Below are 21,891 nucleotides of genomic sequence, written 5' to 3' on the forward strand. Positions count from 1 at the left end.
TTACAATTTAAATTACGTTGTTTTAATCTCAAACTATTTCAATTGCCTCCAGTCATTCTCATTGAAACCTTATATACAGGGCGTTCACAAAAGGATGTCACAAAATTGTCTAGGTGACATTATTCGTCATTTAAAAAATGTATTTTAACATGGATCGAATATGTCTCATTTAGCCACTTGCCGAAATGTTTTGTCTCTATTAAAATATTATTATGTCATCTAACTAGTTCATCTAAAGATACTAAATTTTACACATAAACTAGACAAACTAGTTTTAAAAATAATAGTTTTTTAATACAAAATAGTGTGTTGAGAGTCAGTGTTTCAAATATTTTAGAAATAAAACGGACACAATGAAGTTTATTTCACTAACGGATTAATTACAGAGACATAATACAAGGAAGGGCAAAGAAGTTCCTTCACAACGCGTATCGAAGGAATAGTAAGTAAAGTTGTTGGATGTAAGAGTACATAGACCTGAATGGTTGCTACAAGCATCAAAGATATACGGGCTTGTGCCAAACACTGGAACAGGATAAAGCCTAACTGTTCACGTTGTGAGAGATGAGAGAGTCATATAGACTATTGGGTTGATTCTAAATGGAAGATTATGAAAGATCAGTGATAATGCTGAATGATTTAATTGATTTTGTAGTATTAGAAATTGTACTAGACTGCAGGATAAATACAGGTTAGGAAAAGTTGAGAGCAAACAAACTTTAGCATTAGTGACATTAGATCGCGGTTGAGAGATATGTGGGGATTATAATCTATGAGTCGAGAAAACATTTTCACTGTATGAGCACCTATTTAAAAAAAAATTGTTAATGAAGTTAGGTGGTTGAAATTGGATAGTATCGAAATAATTAAAAATATGAAACCATAATATTTTTCAGACTATATTTATTGTAGCTCAATAAATTTTAATCCTGTTGTTAGGCACACAAACAGTAATAATATCATCATCAGATAAGTAGATAAAGATTCTTAAAGTATACTTATCTGTATGTGGTTAAACTGCGATATGAAACACCTACGTACGTAAATTTACTTCCTTTAATGAGTACACTGCACAGCTAAACTTACAGTTGTAACAAACTTAGCATTCAGTGCTATACAAAAAAAAATTTAAGAAGAGAAAAGTCCTTCTGGAATTGATTGAATCGGGCGCTCGACACCAATGTCACATTATGTTTTTGTACGTTTCGAGATCCTGTATATATAATGAGAGATACGCTAACCCGTATATGATAATCAGATATCCTTTGATAAACACAAACGGTTATGACAGCTTTATAATTTGAGGAAAGTTTGCATCCAGATCATCTTTGAACTTTATTTTTGCTAACTCATTACATGTAACTCCAGAGTTTCTCAGTGGAAAAAAGAATAATGGTATACTAAGACGATGCATCTACTACTTGTTGCTTCTTTAAAGGCACTTACCTTGCTTTGGCTAACATTTTATAGAGCTTATTTAAGTACTGCCCTAAAATTAATATTAGTTATCTAAGGACCAATTCCATGAAGTCCCATGACAATAATAAGATAGAAAAATAAAACTTCAGTATATATAAAAACGTTATCGTGTCACTGCTAAACGGATTTACACCTCCTTCTTGTAGAAGATATATTGAATTATTTTAGAAATTATCTGTTAGGAAAAGATTTATCTTAAATTTTGATTTTATGGAGCTACACATGAAATCATATTTAATACGGAATACATAAATACCATGGGGAATCCAATGTTAATGCAAATCACAACACTAAAACCTTTTTGACTAAGATTTTATTATAATTAAGTCTGTTTCGTGTAAATATTTAATAAAAATACCCGTTATGTAGATAAAAAACTAATACATTCTAGAATAATACTTCGAATGAGTTGTAATTACAAAAAGTTTTATTCAGTACGGCAGTATCTATTTTATTCCAGTTAGAAATATTTCATCATATACCAACTACCACAAAGTCTTTTGCAGATACCATGAATTTTAGCAATAAAACGAACTGCTATTATTGTTTTGTAACAGTTTCTTAGATTATGATTAGTATATTTTATAGATAAACAAGAGAAAATTTGTGAAATTGTAAATCTTTCAAAATGATGACCTTTCCTAATATAAAGCCGATATTGGTCTAATACAGGAGTAAGATATAAACACATTAAATTTATGTGTATTATTTTACCGTCTACAGCTACTTATTGTAACTAAAATAGTATCCTACTTCAAAGTACCAATCTTATAGTTGTGAGAATTATAAATAGAATTTCCAAAAATTCACAAGATTTATTCCAAATCTATGTAGAAAAAGCCAGATAAATTTTCAAATTTTTTTTCATAACATGCAAGAAACAGTAATTTGTTTGCATTTAGTTCAAGCTAATTGAATGATGTACACTAAATGTTTCATTTTTCTATTATAACAAATCATAATGTGAATGTATACAAATTTGTATTACATTTATATGATTTCTTAATTTATACTATTCAGCTTCTCTGAGTTTTCTCGTACGTTTCCTGTTATCTTGGAAGGATGAAAGAGTAGTATTGATCATACCAACAAATTTAGTAATAAAGACTAAATAAATATTGCTGTTTTTCTTTTGTATATTAGGTTTGTTTCTCGGAACCAGTGGTTGACATTAATAAGATATATAAGTTCTAAGTACCTTTTTAAGTAGGCTGAGTTTAGTTGGAAAGTCTAAGTAATAAGATTTTATAAATACTTTAAACATGTCATTCGCGACCCACCACTTTTTTGCGGTATCTGATTTTACAGACGAGGTTTGCGATCACCCTCAGAACATGATTTATACTTCAGTTTTTTTATTGGCGTTAGATGGTTTGAAAAGAAACCAGGACATTTGCCATTGTTATGTGTTACAAAACGTATAACAGAACGTTTCCAGGATTGGAACCAATCCTCTTTTTCAGGTGGAGGAGGTATTATTCATAAAAAATAAAGAACAAAAAGAAGAATAGAAGTGAAATAAAAGGGTTCAAAATTACCTAAAAGCTGCTTAGAGTCCAATCCAGACGTTATCAGTGCACAGGATGAAAGGCACGAGCACAAATCACAAGTACGAGAACCACAATCACAGATCACACTAGAATATAATAGAAAACTCTCATTATTGCAGGAATATACAATCTCAATTTCAAATGAAATGAAACAAATAACACATGATTAAAACAGTTCATGAATAAACAATAATTACTAACAACTAACAATAATTACTATTAAAATATATTCTATAAATATGTTAATTCCCGCAAAAGCTAGCAGTTACAGGCATGAAGCCCAATTATAAGGGAACCCTATGCTAAGGTTTACCTCCCCGGTAAAATGAAAATTAAATAAATCCTTATATTAAATTGAAAAAACAACGACTTTCATAATAAATTTAATATCCATGTAAAAGAGTCTGCCAAACTAAAAATAATAATGGTAAAATTAACACAAACTTATTACTTTTATCATAAAAAATATATACATAAGTTATAATATAGTACTTCATTTTATAATAACAATTTATATAAATATACTATTATATTGTATTTTAAATATACTAGAGGTAAAAAGTAAAATATTACTAAATTTATAGCGTTTACAAAATAATATTAAAACATTTTCTCTTAAAATCCATAGTTTTTAAAGATATATATAAAATATTGTAACATTGTTGATCAAATTAAATGCCGTCAACATTGATAATGTGGCATGCCCCACCGTTATAGCACACTCCACGTAGAAAAACCTACTTGCTCGGCCTCCTCGTCTCGGCACATGGCACGGCACACACGCCAGCAGCTCGGGGTCATCCACGGACCCAGACATGACACACTTAAGAAAAACAAGGCTTGCGACATTTCTCCTTACATCCAAACGATGGAACTTAAACATCTCTAAGAGCTCTACATATCTGACTGTTTAAATAGGATAAATACGGAATCCAAATACCTTAAAATACAAAAGTTCTTAAAAAACGTGTCTGAACTCTTTCAATAATTTCAATACACAAAGCTGAATGAGGGGACCAGACAATACTTGCAAACTCAAGTTTTGATCTAACTAATGACTTGTAAAGAGTTAGAAAAGTATGTGGATATTGAAACAAACTGCAAGTTCGAGTTATAAATCCAAGCTAAAGGAACGTTCTCTGACCGTATTGACAATATGCTCATTAAACTGCAAATCTGATGTCCCAAATCTCTGAATCTTCCAACTCTTTCTAAAACTGTGCCATCGATATTATATGGAAATAAAAGTTGATGTAATATTCTATAGAAAGACATAGTCGAACACTTTCAATTTCAACATTCAACGTTCAACATCAATTTATTTCGGATACACCACTGATTAGGTGAATCCAAGTCGTTTTGTATAATTGCGCAATCAGATGGTAGTTTGACTAATGAAAAAGTTTTTAAGTCATCTGCATACAATAGAAAATTACTTCTTAGAATGTAGGTACAATCATTAATAAATATATTAATACAAAGAGGACCTAAATTACTGCCTTGAGGAACTCCAGAGGGGCTAGGAAGGAATCGGACTTGTATCCCTGGAAGGAAACAAATTGCCGTCTATTTTTAAGTTAAGAGATAAAAAATTCTATTATTTCAGCTGAAAATCCATAGTAGTTCATTTTATTCAAAAGAATAAAATGGTCAACCTTATGGAACGCTTTTGCCATGTCCGTATAAACAACATTTAACTTGATGCCTTGAGTCCAAAGCTAAAGAAGTAAAATTAACAAAATTCACCAGATTTGTACTTATAGAACGCGAAGGCATAAAACCGTGCTGACGAATGCTGATATATTGTTTCATATGAAAGGATACATGATCAAAAATTATTAGTTCAAACACTTTAGCTGGAGTACATAAAACAGCTACAGGTCTATAATTAGGAATTTCAAATCGGTTACTCTTCTTTAATATTGTTGGTATTGTATTGAGTTATTTTAGTGATATTCCAACAATCCGGAAAACGCGTAGACGGAAGTTTTCGAATCGTGGCAGAAACCTCGCTCACAGAAATGGAATTAAAATTATTAACTCCATTCATGACAGGAGATTTATTAATCGTGTCTGGTTCCAAGAACTCCCCGCGGTCGTAAACCGAACTGTAAAATCGAGCAAACCCAGTCGCTGCGCTCAAACCATCTTCAAACGTTTCATTTTCCCTGACAAACCGCTGACCCACGGGATTTATTTTGGATTTTTTTTTTTTTAAATTAATGAAACTTCAAAACTTTTTAGGATCATTCACAAGCGATTCTTCTGATTTTACGTACATAATTGTCACAAGACTGTTTAACCATACGCTTGAGTGTTGATCTACATTGCCGAATGTTCTCCAAATGAACTGGATTTTTAAATCGCTTCAATAAATTTCTAAATTTATTCTCCTCTTTTATCTTAAATATTATGTCTGAAGTAAAGCAGGAAGGATACTTCTATAGACGCTTCCCACGCGCACTTGTATGTTTATTTAAACGAGAATATAGAATTTCATAGAAACAAGCAACTAATTCATTAGCATCGTTCGCCTCTAGGACGCGGTCCCATTTAGCGTTTTGAAACGTTGTATACAGCTGGAAAAAAACCTACTCTAGAAAAGTTATATCTAATTTCATTAGGCGGAACGGCACGCCACCTGCCTTTTGTCAATACCAGACTAATCGCTAAAGCTGGATGATGGTTATCCACAGGAACCAAAGAATCATTGGACCTTTCCACTGACAAACCTTTAAAATTACTCATGACTAAATCTAAGGTCCTATTATTTATGTTCACAATATCATTATACAAACTAAAATTATAAAACTGTAAAAACTCATGAAAATATCTGTATAGATCCCCTCCTCTTGAAAAATGTAATTTTACGTTTTCAATTAAAGGAAGATTAAAGTCGCATATAATTTAAATTCTGTCATTAACAAAAAAACTATTTTCTAACGACTGAAAGAATGAGTTGTGAGTGACTAAGCTTGAGTTTGGCTGTATGTATACTGTGCATAAATAGAAACTGAAACCGGTGGGGTAAGCCACAATACCGAAATAATTTCAGTATCTAAGAATGGCGGAAGTTGCTCGGCCCGCGATAATAAATGAAAGTATTGCTAACCATTTTTAACTATAATAAAACAAAAACACATTTTAAAACGTGAAAACAAACACTAAAATAGTAGTTTACACAAATACCACATAATAAATTATAAAGATTACTGCTTTTAGGAAAGTCTCACCAACGTTGCAGATCCTGCAGTTGATGCTTAGAAGTTATGTGGTTCGCCGGCTAACCGTCTCTCTAGCGGACCAACTCCTTCCCGTTACTGTACCAGGTGAACCTCACTCGGCCCTCCCGCGCTGCACACTTGGCGTGGTAGAGTAGTTCCCTGAAGGCCTTCGAAAGTGACGGGTTCACGAATACTTTGTTTTCGGATGAGAAGTCACGTTCTGATGCTGGAAACCCACGCTTGACTTTTGCAAGCCGCAACAGCTCATCACAGTCCCCGCGCCAAACAAACTTGAGAATTATGCCCCGTGGTCTCGACGCGCCACTACCGCCCGCGAGTCTGTACTCCGCATCAATCATTTCTGGCTTGAGGTCGAACCGCAGAACTTTTGCCACCGCCTCTACAACCTCAAACACATTCTCGGACTTATTCTCGGGCACTCCCTGTCAACCGTGTTTCTACGCGAATAATGTTGCACATCACAGAGCTCCTGCTTAAGTTGCTCTAGCTCACGTTGTAGCTGAGAATTCTCCACCTTGAGAACATAGATCACGTCGAGGCATTTGCCAATATCTTTTCGTTGGGCGTTAATTAAAACCTTTACATCGTCTATCTTGTTATGTGTAGAATCGATCGACTTTCCCCTGGCTTTTGATTCCTCACGAAATTCACGCATTTCCTTTTTTGATTTCTCACGAAACTCACGCATTTCTTTAACAAGGCTTTCCAGTTGAGTACTCAATGAACTCAAAATGTTACTGTCACTCATTGCTCTAGTCTTCACTGTAGAGGGGTTTTCCGGGGAGGCATGACGCACTTTGCTCGGCCGGTTGACCTTGTACTGCTCAACTCCGCCCGTCGCTGCTGCAAAAACCTGAAAGTGCAACTGAACACTTGCAAAAAAATACACTTTCCTTAGACAAAACTTCATATAACTTTAACACTAACGTAACAACATGTATATCTAACACTATGCCAAGTTACACAATCATCCACTAAAGATAAACCACTTAAAGCAAGGTGAACAAGCGGAGCCAAAACAAACGCAGTCTAGCCTGAACTCATCGTCTCTTATCTCCACTAACACAGGCTACTGTGGGATTCTAACAAGAATTTCGATGTTGGCTCTTTAATTGGCACCGCATAGTGCCGTCTGAAACAATGGGACAGGAAGAGCGATGGATACAAATGGAAAGGAGTAAAGGCAAGCCGCTTCTTTCACTAAATTTTGGTTTTATAATCGACATAAACATGGTGTGCTGTACAACAGAGGTTGCGGGTTCAAATCTAAGACTGTAAAATGTAAACCTACATTTTTTAAGGTTAAATTGGAGAGATACATGTTTGAGAAGATTGTTTCCAAAACTGTTTATTGGTAAACTTTCTAAATGAGCACTGTGGATTTACATAAAACCTGGTATCTTATACAAATTTAAATAAAAAAATGAGAAGGTTTGTAGAACGATGTGTCAAAGAATTAGTAAACTAAAAAAAAATCTAATTTGTAGAAAAAAATTTGTAAATCGTAGCATAACAATTCTCTAATGTCTATTAGTGTCAATGTTTCCATTATTTTTAGTAAGAATTAAAAAATAGTTTTTGTGTTTATAATTACCTAATATCCAGTATTATTGCTGTATCTAATAATTACTAAATTTTAAACATAACTCCTGTGATACGTGATACATGTAGTAAAACACTCTTAAATACTAGGAATTTTGATATCATATCTTATATCGGTTTTGGACATATCACATTTTACCGTTAAAAGCATTCTTCCAATTGTATAAGTTTATGAAGGCAAATAAAATGATACAATTTACCAGTATAATTATATTTATTTATTTCCAAGCAATTAAGTGTAAGTTCGTCTAAGTCTTTTTTCAGTGTTCCTATTTTGATTTTGAATTTTCTATACACTAATGGTGTCAGGTACAACACCTTTGTACCGATTGTATTAAATAATAATTCTGGGGCAAGTGGATTACCGGTGGAAGGAGTAGGTCCAGATGAATGATAAGGACTAGACTGTACAAAAGTGGCTGTTATCGGCGAGGTGCCCATCCCAGATGGCAGTGTTTGATATCGAAATTGAGAGGTGGGGTGAAGTAGACGTGCCGTACTTCCGTCTCAGTTAATCGGAAGTGATTGTAACGAGTAGAGTTGTAAGTGCTTAGAGTAAATCTTTTTGCTAATCGTCATCGAACCTGCGGGTAAGTGAACTTTTTAACAGGAGTCCGGTCAATATACATTCTTAGTTATTTTGGAATAATTTTGGGGAAAGAAATATTGTAAAAATTAAATTTAATGGGAATTTAGGAACTTGTCCTTTTGATCTGTGCAACATAAAACTTGTTGGTGCAGTGAGCACATGTGTATAAAATTTTATGTAAAAATACTAAAAGAGTTTTGTGGTTGTTACAGATGCTTTCAGAAATTTTTTGATTTATTAAACCTCTAACACTGAAGAATTATTTGATTTTTTTAATCTCTAACACTGAAGAATTATTTTATTTATTAAATCTCTAACACTGAAGAATTTTTTTAGGTGTCTAACACTTAAGAATATTTTTTTTAAGTAAAGTAAAGAACATTAGTAACAAAATAAAAATTGAATTTTGAAGATAAATTAAAGTGAAGAATTGCCAGAGCAGATTAGAGTGTGAATGTTTGAATTTTGAAAATACAATAAAGGACAAGCTGTAAGAACTTTGTACATTTTTTGGGAGTGAAGAATATATTACAAGTTTAAATTTAAAAGTCATCAAGAAGTTTTAATTTTAATTTTAATTCCAATTATTATTTTTAAGAAGAAGTTTTATTTTAGTTTGAACTTTATTTATTGGAGAAGATTTACTTTTATTTTTAAACCTTCACAAAAGTTTATTTTAAATTTAAAAGCTAACCCCTCACGTGCCAGTAAAACGGTACACCTTAATCCCTGGCCCGTCATAACTAAAAAAATCAAACGAAAAGATTACACGATTTTAAATCGTTCCTAATTTTAACAGAAAATTCATAGCTCAAACGTAATTTGCAATCAAAATCAGTATAAAAAAGCCAACCTCGATAACACCTTAGAATAAATTTACAATGTTTTGTCGTATATCACATGATGAGAATATTCCTTAATAAGCCTTAAGCGTGTCCTAGTAGTCTATGTCAAAGCTTCACTTATTATGAATGTGATATTAGTTATAAGAGAGCAAGATATCTAGCCCTAAATAATCATTGTTACTCCGTTATGGAAGGTAGACGAATTTAGGTAATATAAGCTGCAGTTATAGTATCGAACAATAAAAGGCACGACACTGTCGTTCCTGCAAGTCTAAAATTTTTTTGTTTCTTTCTTTAATTATATTGAAACTATGATACACAAATGAAGTTATTTTTAAGTTAATTTAAAAATTACATTTATTCTGTGTCGGAGATGGTTTTTAAAATGCTGGGTCCAAAAAGTTAAAAGATCGAAGCATGATTAAGTCATGAAACAGTGTTTAACTAGTCTGAAACTTAAGGACATTAACTCTGTAACAATCTTTATATTTTCTATTAGAATTACCCAAACCAAAGATTGGATAATTGAAGTAAATATATTAGATTTTTGCCATTGATAATAAATACGTATAACCAAAAACATTTCTCTTCTGATATAAACCTTATGTTAGTTTCTCTACTTGGGCATACCAAAATATAATGATACAATTCGTTCTGTAAATGTATTAATTCTCATAAAATTAACTGAGGACATACAATAGTAAAACCTTACAGTCATTGTGAATATAAGTACAATGTCTTACTAAAATTCTTATTTATAATGTTTCAATATTTAACCTATCCTAGTTGCTTCGTGATACAAATCCTTTTTATTTACATTTTAAGATGTTTTGGCAGTAAGATTGATGTAATCTTAATTATTGGTGACCTTATTTAGTAACGCATAAGAGCATTATAACAATTGGTTAATAGCGTAACTTGTGAGATTAACTTGTTAAGAGCCTGAGATTTTGAAATTAAATTCAAAATTAATTCAATATAGTTGTGATAAAAACACTTTACATAGTGGACGGGGCACAGTTTACTATGTACTTATTTCCTTGTGTCATGAAAATTGTAAAACGTACATAAAAGCCTGTAAATATCGTCGCAAGATCATTTTGGCTACAAGAAGTTCACTCAAGAGCCTCTTACTCTCTACAAATTGGTACCAGGAATTTGTCATTTTAAAATTAATTTAACCATTTTAAACATATTCGCTGATCTTAAAACTAATAACCACATTTACAAATGATTTGGAAAAAATTTACACACAAATTCACGAACACAATTCGTAAAAGTAAAAAGATTCATAAACATTTTTAAATATAAATATTCTCTAACATTATGGTTTCAGTAGGAGAGTGAATGTGGGAGTTGTGTTTCGTATTGCTTTATTAAAAAGGGGGGTTATACACTTATACCCCCCCAATGTTAGAGGGTCCCAGAAACAACCTATTTATTTAGCACTTATAAAAGTTTCCTGACATAACAGTTTTATTTGCAAGTGATTTTAAACACGGTTACAGTGTTCAACCCCCTAATTTAGCCACAGGTTACACAGAAATTCTAGTTACCCGCTTTAGACACACGCAGACAGTCCAGTTGCTCCAGTTAACTTACATCTACTCTATAATCAACGTACATAATTGTTTCTTATTATGAATGTGTATTTTTAATAAATTATTTACTGTGTTATTTATGTTTATTGTGTAAGGTTGTGTATCCTGAAAGAGAAGTTAGAAGTATCAATATTCTAGTAGTACACTTTAGTTTAAATATAATCTGATTACGGAAAATGAAGGTTACAAGTGATTTTGCAATGATAAAATTTCATTTTATTGCGAGCATTTCTCAGAGATATATTTCTGGTTTACAGAACAACTTATCATGTTGTTGTTCATCATTCTTATAAATATAGTATAAGACATATAATTGAGAACCTGGGATTTGGCAAATTTACTGTTGTATTATGCACTTAGGCCTGAGATATACTGTATTGTTTAAGTTTCGCATGAGTGTAGACCAGTAGTTTTTTGTGAATACACTAGTGTTTATTAATTACGATCTCTTTAAATTATAATAAATAATAAAGCAAAATAGCCAGGCTTATAAAGATGTATCTAATATTAGTAAAATACATAATCCTTAAAAGCTAGAAAGGTAAAATAATTTTGGAAGGCTCTTAAACTTTAGATTAAAAAGATCCCTTAAAATTTCTGGGAGACCATTATAAATGGTACCTACGAAATTAAAGAAGCTCCTCATGCCCATCTACAACCTCACTATTCTGACAGTGGGTCCTACGCTGGAAGTTCGCATACCATACCGTAATAGCAGCCTCTGTCACAAGTACTGCAGCTCACCAGACTCTAGAATTTTATATATAATGCAGTTGTTCAATTTCCTGTACGATGTCTACATTTGAAGCATATTACCATCAAGCAGATAGAAGGACACTTATTCGAAATGCTTCAAATTTAACCCATAGCGTAATGCTTCGTTTTATATTCTATGGGTTCCATTGGTTCCTCCCTCCAAATACTCTTCCAATAAGCGGGGTATCAGTAGTAATAAAACACTTTATTGATTCTGGCAGCACTTTATAAATCTTTATGAACAATTTAAACCTGCCAACAACCCGCGGAATTTCATTGCAGAAAATTTAAGGTGATTGTAAAGTACAACACCTGAGGTGTTTACTTTAGGGATAGGACAAAAATTAATTTGTGTATCTAAATAAGAAGACTATTTTACAGTGTGTTTAAGAAATCAAGATATTTAGATTTAATCCTTAACTGCATGAAGTGAATATGTAACGGTAACTAGGCACATTAAAATGTCTACTGTAAGCTAAAATTAGTAAGATACAGTCAGTGCTATTCTGCTTGGAATAAATATTGACTAGACAATATAATCTTTTCATTACATACAGTAGATTTATCACTAAGTCAAGCAATATACTCAACACAAAACCAGTAATATTTAATGTAACTTCGAGAACCAGTAGTGAGTAATTATATTTAGAGACATGACGTTGTTTGTTGGGGTTAATAGTGTGTCGCCACAATATTGTTGACCTTTCATCATCAGCTAATGAACTTCTGACTTAGCCCCGCTACTAGTCTTTTACTGTACAGTTATTATACTAATGTTTAAACTTATTCTTGGTAAAAAAAACTGTAATTTTTACTTGAAGTTTGATGTTTATGAGACTCGTTTAATAAGTGTTTATTATTGGAGTTTTATGTGTATAGAAGTGTACCTTTATCAAGACGATACTTAATTACATTGTTATACCATTGTTACATTGTTATATGACAGCTCAATGAGAATAGGACTATTCACATTTTTGCCTCCACTGACTCGGGCATGTTTAGTGTCACCTCATAAGTGTGGCTGGTCATTGTACTTATGATTATTAAGGCGTAATGTAGCGAGATATAACTGCGTATGAATAAACTCTTTGTTTTATAAGGTACAGTTATGACTGCATAGTTCCTAGACAATGGGATGACTATGTATGTAGTGTAAGTGATATAATGTGCGGGTATGAAGATTAATGTAAGTAAACCCAATCTACTGACTAAGGAATATCAGTGCTATTGAAACTGTAGCTAGATATCTGCTAGTAGGTCATATGACCACTAAATTGAAATACATATAGTAATCTATGGGTATTCTGAAAACCAATATACGGTTGTAACTTGTATTTTTTAAATTTATTGTAAGCGGTGGTGTTTTGCATACAGATAAGAAGCCTACATGTTAGATTGAATAAGAAATGATTATTATTTCTTATTCAATCTTTAAATCGGTATTTACTACATTACTTGTTGAAAAAGTAAAGTATCCATTCATAAATATTTATTTATATTGTGTCATTCTTAGTGTTAATTAACTATTATTTCTTATTCAACCTACAAGCATTGAACCACAGTCCGCAACAGAAAGAAACCATCTAGTCTGGCAACTCCATGTTTGGTTTACAATGGTAGGATAGATGGTATTGTGTATGCTCTTATATTCCGAGGCCACTCTTCGTCAAGTGTTACACTCAAACTCCCGGATTTGACACTGCAAAACTAAGTTAGGCATCCACTATACGGAAGATGTTCTGAGATTTAAATATCTGTCTATAGCATCACTCAAACACCCTTCTGGCCACTTATATCAAGAATTGAATTACACAAATTTGTTTAAGTTCACTAACTTGGCTGACAAAATATTTTACATCTCAAATAATTTAATAAGTGGCGTATGAGTCTTAGATGTTAATATTTAGTTAATTAACACTAAGAATGACACAATATAACTAAATATTTATGAATGGATACTTTACTTTTTCAACAATTAATGTAGTAAATACAGTTTAGGTTACACAATATTCATGTCCCACAATAGCAAAAGCAATCTATTCCACATCAAGTGACAATCCTTGTCGTAACTCCACAGCCTCCTCTTAAATTGAGACTAAGTTAGCTCCAAAGAAACATCAGGTATCATGTTTTACCTTTCTATTTAATGTAAAAAATTCATAAATTATATATATAACGTCCCATTACTTGTAATGTACGAATATAATTAAGCAATATAGTTATGAATGGAAAATATAATAGGTAAAAGACATACTTAGAGTTTAATGAAACAGTAGATCTATCTAGTTGATAAAATGCTTACTAGTATAAAACTTGGTGACTTTTTGTGTGAAAAAATTAACAGCAAGATATAATACAAATACGCTATTTTATTATAAACACATTTTTCAAACTGTCTTTTGGGATGTCTTTATAGGAATTATTTAAAAGACTAGAGAATCAAAGTCATAATCTGGATTTTTAAAACCTAAATAAAAGATCTATTATCACCAAAAAATCCTACACATACATTAATGTTAGGATATCTGGACGTTAGCGAAGCCTATCGCTATAGGGAAAAAGCAAACTGTCTTACGTTTTTCCTCAACATAACATGAAAACGAATTGATATATAGGCTTTGAGTTTTACATGAGGTTTATTTATATACAGGAAACACCCAGTTCATGACGGTGTCACTACATGGAATTCGGCTGTACGTACCCTAACATATTACTTATTAATATATAAACTTATAAAAAAAAATAAAACCGACAGATTAGAATGGTTTATGAAAAATGTAATTGGCCTTTATTATGTAGTATATATTCCATTCAAGCTATACTCTATGGGGATTAAATTTTCTTTCTAAACACTCTTCTTCGAAATACTTTACCAGTGCAGATGTCCAGCGGCAATGAATGGATCACTAAGAAGTGGATGATAATTGTCAGGTGAAAGTAGTATTAGTTTATTTCTTACACCCAACAAAAGTAATTGAAATATAACATTCCACAACTAAAAGTTCGTTTAGTAGAAAGTTTATAAGCTTCAGTTTCACGAACATACAGAAATAATACGTACTTGACAATATTAATTATTAAACAATTTCCTCATAAATATAAACATTATATATTACTATACTTATTAGAATCAATTGAATCGTAATAAAAAACGTGTTAATAATGTATGGTAAACTTCAGGCGATCATATTTGTTTTATTTTATACTTAACAGAATTATGTTATTGTGATAAATTAAAAAGCCCTTTTGAAAATACATCCATCAGCTATATTTATTTATTAATACTTAAGAAAAGGAAATTACCCCACATCATTGGAATGTAACCAAACTCTTCTAGGAATAAGGTTTCATTACTAGTTCTTCAGCAGAATTATAGAGCTATCAGCGAATGCACCATTGTCAAGCTGTAAGTTTAAGTATCACTAAATAATTTAAAATTCATTATTAAACACAGTAATAAAACTAAAACAGTAAGTAGAACACTATTTTAAAATAATTTGACTTAGAAGAGCTTTTGACTGTTTAAATCACGTCCCATTTATTACCCAATGTTAACGTGAGGGATTTTCTTGTGGAAACTTTTCGAGAACAGTGTCTTTGCCAAATCTGCAGTTTTCTGAGATTTTTACACCAATTACGACAGGAATTGATTTGCAACAAGGATTTATTCTTGGTTCTTCACTTTATGAAGCGTACGTTAATTAACTAAAAAAATAACTAAATAACTCAAAACTGATTTACACACCAATTCATGATTATGCTGAAAATCTCCAAATATACGTGATGTCATATGTATGTGATGTCAGTGACACCAAAACAATTTTTGCATCGGTTAACTTAAACTTTAAAAAGATCCAGAATAAATAAGCAATAGTTACACCATGGCATTCAATGCTTACGTCATACTAAAATATCCCAGAGTAAACCGTACAAAATAAACCTCTTTAAACCAATAACCTTTAACATGACGTGTGAGAAATCACCAAGGCAAAAGTATTATCGGACATTTGTAATCGTTATCCGACACAAAAAATCATTAACAAATACGTTTGGGATCTGAAATTTTGTAAAGACAGAAGTAACCAAAACACAATATCTACCGTGCTACAGCTATCAAAAAGTGTTTATAAAGATCAGTCTTTACTATGTAGTATGCTGGAAATTTCTGTGTTATTCGTACAACAAACATAATCCACGCATAGTCTTTACTCTTTGTTTAGATATTGAGATTGAACCGCCGCATAAGCAGACGAATTTAATGCAATAGTCTTTTTCTAAAAAATAGATAGTTCATAGTAAATATTAATTTCCTTAAAATCATTATCGTTTTAAGAATACCTCAAGGTTAACTATAACTACCATTGGCATAAAACATAAAAGGTCTATTACAGCAATCTATTTAGTACAATTTTGAGAATAGAGTGTATTTTGGTTTGTGCATTTAGAAGAATGTTAAATATGTCAGTCAATATATTCAATGGAACTACAATCCAGTTACATAAGCAGAGTGATAAAATGCTTGGAAACAGAATAAAATATTTGTAGATGTTTTTATAAAAATTATGAGAAAAAAATGGAAAATGTAAAAGGGATATTTTGAAATACAAGTCCCGCGACTCTCACTGATCACAACGACGCTCAACATGATCTTATTTGCGTCATGAGCTAAACATAAATATAATGTGAGAGCGCTTCTCCCAAGAGTGTGCCGGGGAATTTTACACTGTTCCCTGTATATAGAAGAGTGTCAATGTATGTAAAAAATATAAAATAGTTTGGGAAACATCGCTTTGACGCATGTTCTACTTATGGTAGTTATTTCGCCAAAACTAATGCTAACCGTTTTTAAATGAGAATAAATTATAATGTACAGAGCACAGATTTCATAGAACGAGGGATAACAAGTAACAGATATTAAAGGTTAGTGATGACTACAGCATAGGCATATGTTTAACAGCGAAAAAAGCCCGTGACAAAGTAGTTGAGATTTTCTATAACCGTCAGGTGTGGATTTTAAAATTTAAGTACTTCTTTTGAGAAAGCTAATCACCTTGAGAATATGTGCTAGAAACATACATGATTAGAAACTGAATTTAAGCTTGATAAATAAAACCACATCTGCTGGCTATGCTTGGTGTGATCCTGAAAGAGGAATAGGAGCATCAATGGCACCTGATTACTTCCCTTATACTAAGGCCTTTACAATACACTAGCAATTTCTCATATGCAATTTAAACAAGTTGAATGACTCGTGACGTGGTATTGGTAGATGGTATATAATAACCTTAGGCATTGTAACGCATATGATATTATAAACAACGTTAGTAACTATCAAAATCTAGATACAAAAAATTTAACAACGCTTCTAAGGTAATTTGTACAGTTTTTTAGCATTAAGCACTAATGCGACGTTAACACAAATAAATTTCGTTTGCTTTCAGATGGCTCTGAGGTAATGTCATATTGAGAAGTGAATATTTACTAAATCATAGAAACGGATATTTACTTACACTTGACCTACCTTATATAATATATACACACTTTTATATCGCTTACTAAAATACCTAAACTAATGATCCGAACAATAATATTGTTATAAATAATAAATTAAGAATTTATATTTTAAAAATTAAAGCGTTACTATTTGTATAAAGTATGAATTGCTTTTACTAAAAACAAAATTAACTATTTATGTTTATTTAATTTATGAAACTCATATCTCTATAAGCGAAATACCATTCATATATACAGTTATTAATTCCTTAAAGGTTATTCCATATCGGGAAAGGCGATACCTATAGTTATAAAATATTGTATTTCATATACACTGTATAATTATTGTATGAATCACTTATAATTGAATATAGATGGTTAAAAATAAACAGAAAATTTAGTCAAATGTTGATATTGCATAAAATAATACTAAATAAGGCTAAATATTATAGTACTAAAATAAGTTTCGTTTATCTTTTAAGTGAATTAAGTGTAATGATCTAGTAAAAAATAATTTACAGAAATAAACTTTAGTTAAGTTTGTACTCAACGGGTTTAATGAAAACGGGTGTCTTCATTATAAAAATACCCAACGTGTGGTTTTAATAAAAATATGTAGAGTAATGTAGGAGAGCTGTTGCCATAGTTACTGTTTTGTGATTGCGTGAGTCGGATATATTCTTCCCTTGTTGAACTCATAAGCTTTACTCAATTAATAAAATGTTGATTCCACTCTGCATAGCAAAGTATATGTATGATATACATCCGTAAAATATTCATAGAATTTCATTTAATGGTGGAAATAGCAAAGACTCAGATCACGATATGGGTTACAAATAATTACACAAAACTTCAAAAACAAATTCAAAAAAACTTAAATAGTCTGAAGAGATTTGTGGCTTAAGCATATAATTCAAAATATTCGGTTGATAATAATTTAAATAAGTAAATGCAAGAATATATCAGTCATATTTCAGTACCTATATGCTCAAATGTACTAAATTGTCACAGCTTTTAATGACATCAATATTCTTTCGTATACTCTAAAACTTGGATAAAAATGTAAGTCTCATATTACGTTGTGTCCGTGAAATATTTGACGTAATACTTTATGTTATGTTTTTGTATGTTTAAAAAAATATTTTTACAGAAAAACTAAATACATTCTTACTGGAAAGCTGAAAAAGCTGGTAGTTGAAGACTCTTCGTTACAACTGTTGAGAACAGTCCTAAAAACTTGGGGTTAAGCTGAATAGATATTGATAATAGTTATGTGGGTATGGCATTCTAGAACATAAACGGTTATCAACCAAATTCAATGAACGTTATTCTCCGGTTCATTTAAAAACAACTATTTAGACGAGGAGAATATACATAAGGATATCGTTAAGGAAGAATGATTTTTAGGTTGAGATATACCGAATAATGTAACCAGAGGCATAGATATTCCTTCTGTTATTGTGACGTTTAATCATTAACGCACTACGTCCCGGCATGTGTACTTGATATAATTTACCAGATTTGTAATCGTTTAATCCCAGGTAGGACAATCTGGGCTTTGGTGACTCGTGGAGATTATCTGTTTTAGCTAAATGTAAACGAACTTTTATATAAAAATCTAATTTGAAATATCAATAATTTTCGTTTATGGAAAATATATTAGGAGAGATTAAAAGGGAAATAAAAACCATAATAACATACAGCGTTATATATGATAAGTAAAATAACGAAACAATTCTCAAATATTTTAGTATTTTATAATGATTTCTTTTCCAACTGTTCGATCAGTTTACTCTTATTGACCTAAATTATGTTCGAAATATCGCATGGTCTGGATTTACCCCTGCTCCAAACTTTTATTGGTTATCAAACTTTAAGATTAGGTTACCAAGGCTCAAATTAAAAAGCTGTAAAGATTCACACTACCAATTCATACTTGATATTAGTAGTTATGTTGACTTTAACTCACTAGAAATCGTTCAAAGCCAAACAATCGTAGAAAAAAGACTAAAATACTTAATAAAATACTGGTTTGAATTAAATATACAAATTACTAATAAATTTTTTATAGAAGCTAACGTAAAATTTATTAAATATATTGAATTATTTAATAGCTTTAATAGAAGTAGTTCGTATGATTCTGTTTTGAATTTTACCACTTTTAATATTAATTCTTATTCTTGTTCACTACAAGTTTTAATCTGAAGGAATTTTAGGAAGGAATTGAAAATAAATTGAGCAGATATTTTCTAGATAAAAAAGCCATAGTGTAATTTAGTTCTGAAGGAAAATTAGTCTTTATGTTGACTATAAAATATTGTTTTATAGTGACACACATTTTGTTCTATTCCATCTGCTATAGTGACAAAAAAGTAAACAATGAAGATAAACTAAACATATACTCTTCAAAGGCAGAACATAAATTACCATGACCTCATACAAAAAAGTGAAAATCAAATCGTGATTTGTCACAGGCATCGAAATGTTAGGTTTTATTTGATTTCTTCTTTAAAATTTGTTTATAAATCTTTTTGAACACATATATTTGGCACAACGCGTTTTAATTCATTAGACGTGGACATAAAACAATTTGAACAAAAACTACTCTATAGTACTGCAATTTTCCTAATCAATTTATTGTTGCAGTTACAAAGAATATAGGAAAGAAATATGTATATTTGATTACTGATTAGCGAGAAAAGTTTGTGGTTTGTATATTTATGGTAAATTCTCTTTCCAAGCACCCGAACACTCTTAATGTATTTTGTCATGATCACATCTGATAGCTCACTATGTTTCGTAAGTCTACTGCAATAAAGTGAACTTGATGAAAACCAATGTTTTCTTGTTGGTTTAACAGGGAGTTTGTCATAGTTTTATTGGCATCACTTAGCCTATTACATATCACTTAATGTGTTTCTCTTATAAGATTCTCTTATAAGTATTCTATTCGCTTGGGGTTGAATATCTTTTTACCTTAACATTATTTGTTACATTGCACAGGCAATTTATTTGCCAACTCACAGATTTAAGTTTATTATAACACTATCTGTAATACAGATATTACATTGTATAAAAATAACAAAATAAAATACAATACATCACAAACATAACATGTACCGCTGTGTGCACGCAACCTAACAGCCGAAATGTTCACATTGTTCATGTGACCCAGGGCATCAGTCAGAGCGCTTCACTAACTGATTTCTATTGTTCGTTGGGCGGAAAATAGTTTGAACCGAAAATGGTAATAGAAAAAAAACACAATTGTATTACATTCATTGTATTGTAATGGTTAAACACATTTTTACCAGGCCATTGCTGTTTTTATTACTTTTATTGAAGAAAACAATAATGAGCATAAATATAATGATTACTTTTTGTAACCAAAGTGTTTCAAAATTTACTCTTCAGCAATATTTAGCATTAATAATAATTAAAAAGGAGGATTTTCTAATTTTAAAATTCCAACGGTCGCCTTCAATCTTTATGTAAACTATCATCAATCACAACTAAACGCCTGTCCACCACAAAAGTACTTAGTACTTCATTTGTACGACTATTAAATAAGAAAATAAATGATATAGTCTCAAATGGACCCATGAGAAGTGTGTTGTTGTCGCACAGGTCCTGAGTCTGAGTAACAACTCTGTTTTCCTCAACCTCCAACCGTACCCATCCTGAATGTTCTGTGCATTAGGAAACAGCACAAAGGTTCTTTTAGGAAATATGTTTTGCAAAATAAATTTTAATGCTTATTTTGAGCTTTGTACCTTTTCATTCCTCCGTACACATTTTAAGAGCTGTCATTAAGTTAGTAATCTTTTTAACCCAATTACTTATCATAAACAACCTATAATAATAATACAATTTGAATTTAAAATCACCAAAATACTATACGTAATAAAACTATTAGAAAGCGATTAGCCAAATTTAAAGTCAAATATCGTAATAAATTTCAAACTTTAATAATTCCTACATTTTCAGTGTATTGAAATTAGTAAATCCGTGGCCATACTAAGTGAGGATACAGTCTATTATCTTCGTCAGCGTTTTAGAATACAAATATAAATAACTTATTAAATATAAATTAATAAAATTAAAATAACTAAGAAGGAGAAACAGTTCGATAAAAAAAATATAATATTTATAATATACAGGGTGAGTCAGAAATATGGTAACATATTTTAAGACGTGATTGCTGAGCTAAAAATAAGAAATAAATGTTATATGAAGGTAGGTCCGGAAACGCTCCATTAGTGAGTAATGACTGCAGAAAGATTTTGCTTTGTTTTCAGTTCACCTAGTGAAATTAAGTGATTCTTAAATATTTTGTTCTTACTTTTTACCTCAAATAAGGTGGGTTTATAAGGAAAATCACCTGAAAAATCAAATAAAACCGCTCTAGAGGTTGTAGTGTGAACGGTTTTTGAGAAAAAGTATGAAATTTGCCAAAAATCTAATAACAAAAATACCGTCTGAAATGTTTGATGTCCAATAACTTTGTTAAATGACCAATAAACAAATTGTTTTTCCTAATACAGATTGTAGAGAATTTAATTCTGAAAACAACTATAATAAGCAAAGTTAACTAAATGTGTAAAATATTTATGAAATCGACTCCTCACGTATTACACTACACAGCAAACTTTTACTGTTTTATAATAAGGAATGAGTATCTGATTGGTAACAGCTGGTAATAATTAATCATTTAATCAACAGCTGTTTAAA

The 21,891-nt window shown here is 31.1% G+C and overlaps 1 protein-coding gene across 1 annotated transcript in view; it reads right to left on the reverse strand.

The window, feature by feature from the left end:
- Positions 1–6,324: 6,324 nt before the first annotated feature.
- LOC124369432 overlaps positions 6,325–21,891 on the reverse strand; it is a 72,141-nt gene continuing 56,574 nt past the window's right edge. The window contains exons 2-3 of the mRNA XM_046827437.1: positions 6,858–7,127; positions 6,325–6,696 (exon numbers count right to left, since the gene is read on the reverse strand). Coding sequence (XP_046683393.1) covers positions 6,325–6,696; positions 6,858–7,127 — 642 coding nt within the window. The remainder of the gene's footprint in view (positions 6,697–6,857; positions 7,128–21,891) is intronic.

Source organism: Homalodisca vitripennis, chromosome X (genome assembly GCF_021130785.1).
Source record: "Homalodisca vitripennis isolate AUS2020 chromosome X, UT_GWSS_2.1, whole genome shotgun sequence".
Classification (NCBI taxonomy): Eukaryota; Metazoa; Arthropoda; class Insecta; order Hemiptera; family Cicadellidae; genus Homalodisca; species Homalodisca vitripennis.